The 10279-nt window shown below is 44.4% G+C and overlaps 1 protein-coding gene across 1 annotated transcript in view; it reads right to left on the minus strand.

Annotated features, from left to right (window-relative positions):
• Positions 1-6023, minus strand: part of NSD1 (nuclear receptor binding SET domain protein 1) — a 71190-nt gene extending 65167 nt beyond the window's left edge. The window contains exon 1 of the mRNA XM_029285900.1: positions 5142-6023. Within this exon, the coding sequence (XP_029141733.1) occupies positions 5142-6023 (882 nt within the window). The remainder of the gene's footprint in view (positions 1-5141) is intronic.
• Between the last annotated feature and the right edge of the window lie 4256 nt (positions 6024-10279).

A 10279-nucleotide genomic window follows, 5' to 3' on the forward strand; every position in this document is an offset into this window, starting at 1 on the left:
GCGCTGAGGCGACGGCTCGTTTGCTTGTGCTTCGCCCCCCTCTTTACGCGCGCTTACGCGTTTGAGATGGCTTATTTGATATGAAAATGCTGTTTGCCAAATAAAGTTCATAGTTTCATAATATTGTTTTTCTTCAAGCGTGAGGGGGCCTCAATTTGTTTGCGCCTCGGGCCTCCTAACTACTAAATCCGCCACTGCTTGGGGAACACAGCCAATTTCTTCTCCCAGCTACTACCTCTTTAAAAAAATCATTTCATCCTTAAAAGACTCTCAGGCCACTATAATAATACACCCGAATCTAGGACCGACACCTTTGGACAGCAAAGGAGCAGAGGATCCTTTTAATCCAACATTATCAGGAAAGGATTCCAGAGTGGCAAAGATCCTATCAAGGGAATTTTTAGCAAGTAGATTTCTCTCTGTGAAAACTCTCACTTTCACAGGTAGGCTAGACTACCTGAAGCATTCTTTCTATGCATTGATATTATGGGCAAAAGTATTTTATTATATACAATTGATGAAGCAAAACTGTTGTATCAGTGTTTCTTAACGTTTGTGCTCTCGGGACCCTGTTCCCTTCTAAAATTTATGGATGATCCCCCAAAGAGCTTTTATTTGTATGGGTTGCTTTTAACTTTATTTATCATATTAAAAATTAAAACTGATACATTTGCTGTCACAGCCACTTCTTATGATTGATTGATTGATTGATGGGATTTTAATAATGCATTATTAATTTATCAAATTTAGATACTGCCCATCTCACTACCGGAGTGACTCTGGGTGGTTTACAGATACAAACCATAAATCTATGTAAAAGAGACTTAATTGAAAAACAGAATGAAAACAAAGTGCAAAATAAAATAAGAACAAAATTTAAAAAGCAACTTAAAACGCAGAGGGAATACCCTCAAGCCACCAACCAATCTCAGGGTCACATGTGACTCTTCAATCCCCATGCCATGTGGACAAATCCAGGTCTTCATGCTCTTCTGGAAGGCCAAAAGAGCTGGGGGCTATCTCACCTCTGGAGGCAAAATATTTTATAGGGGGCTGGCAAAGGCAGAGAAGGTCCTGCCAGTCAAAATTCTTTAACCAGTCCCGGTCCATAACAGGTCCCTGTCTGACCTGATGGGGTGAATTGATGAAATTGGGACAAGATGCTTCCTTGGATATTATTTTTCAACACAGGCTGGCAAATTTGATGTTGCAGACCCTTAAGAGGTCTTAGGGGACACTCAGGGGTCCTAGAATCACATTTTAAAAAACAAGTCTATATTATTATAAATAATATTGGTTTAAATTAATTAAAAGGCTAGTTCATTTTTTTTCTATGACTACAACAAATACTATGTAAATAACGCTGGTTGATTTTGAACTACTAAAACTTAATTGCATTATAATAAGTGTGCTATTAACTTTATATATTTAGCATGACCCCCCCCAAAAAAATTATTTTTACCTGTCCATTATGTTTGTCAGAAGGTCTCATTAGTTATGGGCAGAGTATGTGGGGTAGAATGGAAACAATTTATTTTTAGAAAGCCCTTCATAATTTGAGTGGTAATAAATACAGAAACAGATGCAGAAAAGATGACCTAAGTGAAATTTTTGCTGGGAGAAACCAGAGATGGGATCTCCTGGGGGGCACAGACTACAGATCCCACCAACTACATGCCAGGACCCAATTTCTGATGATAGATAGATGGATGGATGATAGATAGATGATAGATAGATAGATAGATGATAGATAGATAGATTTTCCTCAGAATAAAAACATTACAAATTTTAAGTTAAAGAGAAATAGGAAAAATAATAAGAAAGAAAATAGAAATAAAGAAGATAAAAATGAAGGAAAAAGAAACAATAAAGAAGTGGTTTCTAATCTAGGGAACAGCAGTTATAAGCACATTTTTATTTTACCCTTTCTTACTAAGATTATATCAAAGTTTCTTTCTTTCCATAATCTACCCTAATAATCAGTCCATAAATATTAGATTTTTTCTTTTTTGCAGCAAAAAATAATATCCACTATTATTCTACAAAGAAAAGCAACAGTTCTGCTTCTATGAGTTTACTAGAAGGGATTCAGTTTTGAAGTAATAGCGATCTTTAGTATCCCACCGAAACACTACAGGCCACATGCTTCTGCACTCCCCAAACCTCCATACAAGGGTAAAAGTCCAGTTTCCAATTTGTCACAGGCTACTAGTCCTCAAGTTATGACCATCACTAGAACTGGAAAATGCTAAGCAGTGTGGTCATTAAACAAAGCATCATATGACTGCACCCAATTTCATGATCTGTTTGCTATGGTTGTTAAGTGATACATCACATGACTGTGATCTGTGACCTGCCCTGCCAGCTTCCCTCATTGGCTTTATTTGTTGAAAGCTGTTGGGGAAGGTCACAAATGGCAATCACAGGACACTATAACTGTTGAAAATGCAAGCCAGTTGCCAAGTATCCAGACCACAATCATGTAGCTGCAGGGACATAAGTGTGAGGGCTGCTCATAACTTCAGATGGTCACTAAACAAATGGTTGTAAGTCAAGACCTGTAAAGGTTTCCACTTTCTTCAAGTATGAGAACTCACACCATTTTAACCGTAATTTGAGCCTTATTTATTAACTCTTCTTGGACAAATTCTGCTTTCAATTGAATGAAAGAGGAAACTACAGTTTGTTATAGATTACTAATAACTGCCTAGAATTTACTTGGTTTATTATGATTAATATATAAACTGACAAAAGTGATCCAGTAAGCTAACATACCTTTAGTCTGATTTCATCCTAGGCAAACATTTTAAAAAGAGAAATTATAATATTGAATTCTAAAAAAGACAAAAGCCTTTTAAAAAAAAGATTTCTTATTTTTCTCTATCTCAGCAGCATCCCACACAGGCAAGCAGTGCTCATCCAATATGCTTCCTATTTTGCAATAACCACCACAGGACCTAATCATGTACACTCAGACTTAGATTCTAACTCATAACAGTAGACACAAAGTGATTTGGAAGTGAAACTTGTAGTTCTATTCAGGACAGTGATATTCCTACAACTAACTCTTGCATTGCTTGTCCTTTGCATCTCACTTTAACAAAAAGCCAAATATTTTAATACAAACAGTTACAATAGTAGCAACATCATAAAATAACTAACTCAGAGATATTCTCGTTTGGCCTAGCAAAGAATGTCTCTTATAGGATTGTGCTTGCTTTATTTTAAAACAATAAATAAGGTTCTTTGGTCAGATCAATTTCCACAAATATAATAAATTACTCAGTTCATACAATTCAGGTTGCTTCAACTGGATGACTGCTTTAACATCTTTTCTTGTTTATGTTGTGCAAAATGTTTATGTGTGTGTGTGTATATATATGTACACACATTAGAATACATATACGTTCACGTATGTGCACTTAATAGTTGAAATAACCACTTCATACAATGAAGTAATAATTCTGCTGCAAAAAACATTATTGAGTTAGCTGCTCTTTTAAATGCAACAACTTTTCCCCTGAATTACTAGCCTTCAGTAAAGTAACGATAGATATGAACACAGTATGTCAATGTTACAGTTGACGATAAAACAATTCTTATAGCAACACTTGGTACAAATACATTGTTTGCCTCCACACACAAACTCATAATAGCCTGGTTTGCATGACAAACCCAAAAAATCCAACATCATCTCCAAACTTAGTGGTGGGGTATGTGTGTGTCTGTGCATGTGTGCACCAGACCACTTTTCTCATTTACCTAAAAATAGGTTCCATTTAATTATGTGGAACATATTTCTGAATGGGCAAATGCAGAATTGTTCTGTTACTCTTGTATCACACTCTTTTTTCTATTTATTTACTGCCACCGCACAACCGTTACAAACCTAACTATTATAAAAAAAAATTCAGCACAATTCTTAATCCAATCCCTAATTATTCTTCCATTCAGAGCAATGAATACAGGGCCACAGCAAAATGTAATTATTTGCAAAATTACTCCTGAAAAGTAAACTTTTGATTCCAGGTATTATCAGTACCATAACTCTTGTCATTCACAATAAACTTCAGTCATGAACAGATCAACTTCTTATACCTATAAAAATGTAACCTTTCAAACCTACTTTTTCAGTTAAATCTTTCTAGTTTTACTAAAACAACATATTTTCCCAGCTTCATGCCTGTTGTTTTATCCTGATATATATACACACATATGGATACCTAGCATATGACACTTGTTGACATCACATCTATACTACACAATGCCAGTTCGTTGTTATATGTACATGTACTAAAAAGACAAAACTGACACCAAGTGTCTGAAATGTGTTCCTATGCAAAAGAAATCACACTTATTTTCATATTTTTGCTATTAATCTTGCAGTGAGAACTTTACATGAAACAGTTCTACCAACCTTGCAAATCAAGTCAGAAATGCAAGAATAACTTTTTAGTTGATAGAACTGGTTTTTTCATTTATTTAAAGATAATCTACATTCAGAAATTATATAGAACTCTAGAAATTATAGTTCTATAGACAAACGTTCTATCCAAAAAATATTTTGGCTTTAAAGCAGTTTTAAAATTCCAGATTTATACTAATAATTGAAACTGTAAGGAGGAAAGTGAATATTGTAAATGAAAAAAAGTTTTAAAATAAAGTATTAATTTTTAAAAATAATTGGTAAAATATCACATCCTAATTCTGGCAAATGGCTTGTCAATAAAGACCAAGAAAAGGTGGGAATTCCTATAAGAAGAAAAAGATAACAGATTCAATCCTGCTTCTGTAATAAGTTAATTTTCAGTATACCAATTTTGATGATTATATGCCAGGCAGAATGGCTACATTCGTACTATTCACTTTACTAAATCATTCCCATTTTACATCTGAAACACAGACGTATGGATAAATGTGCCCCACAACAACTCTGTTCAGCCTAATGCCTTCCAGATGAATTAAATTTTAGCATCCTAGTCAGACAGTTAATGTATGCATTAACAAGCCTATCTGGAGGGCACCAGGTTGCAGAAGGCTGCCCCATAACTGACTGGCCCTTCCTACCTCCCTCTATTTGTGCCTCTCTACAGCGGCAGAGGGCCACAGTAAAATAAATTTCCAGAAAACTTATTTGGTACCCCAAGGCTGCTTACAGATGATAATCCTGGAGTTGGTGGATTTGCAGTAATTGACGATTCAAGCCTTTCTATCAAGTTTCCTAAGGCGATAGGAGTCGGATTTGGATCTTGCTTTTCCGATACTTTCATGAGACTGTATTGGTTTTCTTTTCGCAGGTCAGCATCTCCAGGTAAATAAGGCATGGAGGGTAGATCCGTTTTCACAGTTCTGCTCCCTAGAGCAGACTCTTGGTAAGAATTATTTTGCACATGCTCTGGAGAAGAAACTGGGGTTGATAAGAGGGCAGAAATGGTTGCACTGGGTCTAATTTCTATACAGTCTCCTAGCTGGAGGTCTGCCCTGTTTTCAGAGTCGGTTTCCTTGCTGCAGGTGGCTGTAGCTCTACTTTCCATCCTCAAGTGAATTTCTTCCTCCGGATTTGCCTCAGCTGTGATGGATGAGGCTTCTGAATCCACCTCCTGGTCTTCCTCCGATGGGGAAAAAGACTCAAAATCCAGAAGCCTGGCAGAGTCTTTGGGGCCACCTAACAACGACGAACTGCAAGGCTCCAGGGAGTCCCGGCTGGAGTCGTTCATTTCCAGCTCCTGCAAGGAATCAGAGCCATCTTTTGAGCCATTCAAATATTCAGCATTGCCCATGGAGGCCAAATCCTGCAGCCTGCGCAGTGGGGTATAGCAGGAGGATGGGTCTTGGCCGAATGTAGCCTTGGACGCTGCTGGAGGGAGCCCCACGGGGCACCCATTAGGGAGCTCGGGGCTACGGCTCCGACCCTCCCCCGCGTAGGGGCTGCTGTGCCCGTCCTCCTCCAGCGCATCTAGCCCCAAAGGAGTGGCGAAAGAAAGCAGGCAGCCCCTCCTGCTCACTTCGCAGGCCTGATCCATTCTGTGAGGCGGGCATCAACCTGTGAAGCAAACACAGCAACAATGGGGTCAGCCAAGCCCTCCATGGCCTTGTTCTCCAAAATGGCAGCCATTCCTCCTGCTGCTCCTCCTCCTTTTCTCGGCGGCCGCTGCCGCGGCAGAGGCCCGACAGCCGCCTTCTATTCTGGCCCGGAGGCCGCAGAAGGTCTAACAAGCCGGGTGCGGGCTCCTTCCCCCAACTCTCCACACTTCCAGCAACGTTGCCTCCTAATCGCCACAACCTGACGTTGCCTTCAAAACAAGGGCAGCATCCATCCTGCTGTTGCTTGCCGGGAGCACCGCAGAGCAGAGCAGGCCTGGCCTGGCCTTGCCGCACTCCCCCCCCCCTCCTCCCCGAAAGCTCCAGCTGCTACACAGGGAACGGTTCAGCAAAGGCTTCTGGACTTTTCATCCCTCCTCCTCTTCCTACCGCCCGGCTTCCCTACTAGGCCCGACAGAAGCTAGCAAGGATTCCCCCCCCTCCCCTCCCCTTTTTCAAAGGCCCATCTGGAGTGGGCTGCAGCGCCCTTGCCATGTCCGGATGGAATTTGGCTGAAGGAAACGCTTTTTAAGCCTTTTGGAGAACGGGGAAGTCGTTCCTGAAATTTACCTGCCCCCTCCCTCAGTGCGGGGCCAAAACGAAGAGCCGATTTGGCTCCTCCGGCCCCTACCCGCTCCGATTCCAGCACAGCAGCCTGCCGGCCTCTTGCGCTTAGCTTGCTCGCTCTTTTCCGCTTACGCGCGCCCCCGCTGCACGCGCGCCGCCGCCGCCGCTGCTGTCCCCCGTGCGCGCTCGCGCGCGCCCCCTGACTGACTCTTGGGGTTCAGCAGCTGCAAACGCGGCGCTGTCCAATCAGAGCGGGCGCGCCCGCTCCTGTCCCCTTTGGGCACCACACGGCCCTGTGCTTGTCGCTGCCCCCTAGTGCTCACTGCTGCAGCCCTTCCTGCCCCACCTATTGCTCCTTCCACTGACTACCTCCTTAGCCTGCTCCCGAGGGTTGGTGACGGCGAGCAATTCTGCCCGGCCTAACCTCGGCCTGCCTCCCTCCCTTCCTTCCCACGGGCACATGGCGCCGCGGCTCTCCTCTCTGCCCGCGCTGGACAAGCCCTGCCTTTCTCGCGGCCGGCGCCAGCACCGTCCTTCCACGCAGCCTAAACAAGTCGTTTCGGACCAAGCCACCTCGGCAGGGCGCCGCCTGCGAGGCCAGGCCTCTGCTAGCTCCCGCGCCAAGCGGTGCGGGAGAGAGCACGAGCGAGCAAAGATGGTGGCTGTTCAGCTCGTCCACCCACCCGCTGGGCAGCCGCCGCTTTCCTTGCCAGCTTGAAATAAGGGGAGGGGGAGTCCTCCAGACGCCCCGTGACCACCAGCCAACCGGGCTTAGTGCCGTCCCGGGGTTCTCTCCGGTGCACGTGGTGCCGCTGAGTCGGAGCTGCCCTTCACCACATCCATGGTGTTGACCAGGGCGCCTGGGCGACCTCGTAAACCTGTTCCGCTTCAGGAGGGGGGAGGGGAGAGGAAAAGCGGGTGGGCTTTCTGCCCCTGAGATTAGGAGCAGGACGTAACCAGGCCGCCCCCCGTATGCTCGCCCAAACAATGAGGGAAGTTGAGCAGGTCAACTTGTTCCCTTTTTGCGGCCAACAATGGGGTGGCGGGTTGAGGAACAGCTCCGTCGCTATTCTTTTCTTCCACCCCCGCCCCACCTCCTTCGCCGATTAAGGGAGGGGAGCCGTCTCTCCTTAAATAAATGGCTGGGCTGTGGCGAGAGATCTGGCTGCATTTTGGCCCCCACCGCCTCCTAAAAGGGGCCAGGTTCTGTTTCTCCCGCGCCAGAGACGAGAGCAGGGCCACTCTGCCCCCAAGAACCGTGGGGTGGCAGAGGAAGACGAGGATAGGATCTCTACATAATGAAACCAGGCCGCTCCCCAAGCCCTCCCGGGGGGGGGAGGGAGATCCACTCCCCAGCCAATGGCTTGCCCAGCAGTGAGGTTCGTGGCTGTCCTTCTTCCTCCCCACAGATTGGATGAGGCTTCTCCCGCCTGACTTGGGGAGAAGAAGCCCGCTCTGCCGCTGCGGGCGCTGAAAGGGCCACCCCCGCTGCCGCAGCTGGTCTCCAGGGCCGGCGAGAACGCCGCGTGCCTGTTGCCTTCAGCAGCGCCGCTTCCTCTTAGGTGGGGCAGGGCGGCCGGGAGCCTCGCAGGGGAGCGACCACAGCGTAGCCACCGCCGCCGCCGCCGAATCCCCAGCTCCGGCGGGAGGTGGTGCGGTGCAGACCCCGAACGACGGCCCAGAGTTACCCAGGCTGCAGCAGCTTCTCCGCTCCTTCGCAGCTGCTTCAGGCTCCTTGACATCGGTCAAGAGCGGCGGGCCTTGACCGTGTGGTTCTCCCTTCTCGTTTCCGCTTGCAGCTCCGGCTTCGCCTGGGAGCAGAATGCAGTCGCCCCCGCCCGCCCCCCACCCACCCACCCCCACCTGCTTTGTACAGCAGCCATTGGAGTTGCGAGCCNAAAAGAGCTATCACTTTTTTCTCCCCAGCCTCTGTGTAGTAAAGGTGGCATGCACAATTTTCTTTTTTACCTGTTTACTGTAATAATTAATAAAGTTTTTGCATCCTTAGACTGTTTTATATAGGCCTTATTTGTTAACATGCTTATCCATGGTTTACTTATTTTATTTGCATTGACTCTTTAATATTTTTCCAAATAACTCAAGGTGGTGAACATATACAACACACCTTCCTCCTATTTCCCCACAATAACAACCCTATGAGGTGGGTTGAGCTGAGAGTGACTGGCCCAAAGACACCTAGCTGGCTTTCATGGCTAAGGTGGGATCTGAAATCACAGTCTCTCGCTTTATAGCCTGGTGTCTTAACCATTAGACCAAAATGGCTCTGATCATGGTTTAATAATGGTTTATGATTTTTGTAGGTTCATCAAGAAGGTGCTTGATTAAAACCTGGCTGTCACAGCCGTACCTGATGTGTCATGCAAGCAAAACCATTCCCAAGTTGAAAATAGTCCTTTTAACTAGAGATAGAAGGTAGGAACATTTGCAGTTCTCCAGTGATCACTGTCTTTAGGGAAACCTGGTTCATCCATGGGTATCTCTGCTGCTTATTAGAATAACTGAATAGGATCACTTTGCCAGTTGTAGTTCAGATTCAATTTACACATCTGGGGGAGGCGGCCAAAGGTGATCCTGGTTATTCCCAGTCAAGCTGCCCAGTGAAACCGAGGGAAAGAAAAAAGGAGAGAGGAGTGGAGGTTCCTTTTTAGATGTTGTCAACCACAAAACCCAGCATGCTCAGCATTATGACGAGCATTAGTCCGGAATATTAGGACTGAGTTAGCACACCATGCTTATCCACAACTCAACACAATTCTCTTAACAGAATAATCGCAAAGGCTAGGTTAATAAAACACACAAGCATATCAACACAGCTGATGTTTCTTCTTTCTCTGCCTGGGATTTTCATTGTCTCCTTTCCTTCACCTCTTCTTTCCCCAGTTTGATTTTTTTTTCGCTCAGCTTTTTTTTCTACCTATTCTCCCATAGGAGTGGTATGCTAGCTATCATTTTTTTTAACCATGGTTAATCGATTGCCCGCATTCATTGAACCTCAAAAGTTGTTGACTTGAACTCCGTTTTCCATACTGTGCAAAGACAGTAAAAATATTGTTTCAGCAAATATTTCCTTCAGCTAACCTTTGTACATTTCTGTTTAGGCCTCAACCATGGATACTTCCAGCTTCCTGGGAGCTGCAGCACTTTTATCACTTCAAATTCCCACTCCTAAAATCTTGGCTACAGTTCCTTTTGTCTCCAGGCCTTGGAGATGCATTCCCTTCCAGCTCAAATTGACCTTTCTCTTGCTTTACAGAAATAACGATCAATCATTTTTGGACCCATCTTTCCCAAAAGAAGATAAATGTTCGTCAGTTGGTAGCTGAGGATCTGCAACCTGGCTTAATATAGTTCCATGTGTAATATAAAATACCCTAATTGAAATATAAGAGGGAAATTATTATTTTTAATTAATAATCACAAGTAAATTATCTGAAACAGTATATTCTGGGGCAGTTCTGATGGTAACCTTATTGCCTTTTTCTTAGTGCTTCTAAATGTAGACTAAACCCTGAGATATTTGTAACATATTGGATCACATGATCTCTGTACTAGATGATCTGCACTGGTGATGGTTTAAGGCTCAGGAGAGTTTATTAGTATCCTGTCCAGC

Source organism: Protobothrops mucrosquamatus, unplaced genomic scaffold (genome assembly GCF_001527695.2).
Source record: "Protobothrops mucrosquamatus isolate PMUCROS unplaced genomic scaffold, P.Mucros_1.0 scaffold2443, whole genome shotgun sequence".
In the NCBI taxonomy this organism is placed as follows: Eukaryota; Metazoa; Chordata; class Lepidosauria; order Squamata; family Viperidae; genus Protobothrops; species Protobothrops mucrosquamatus.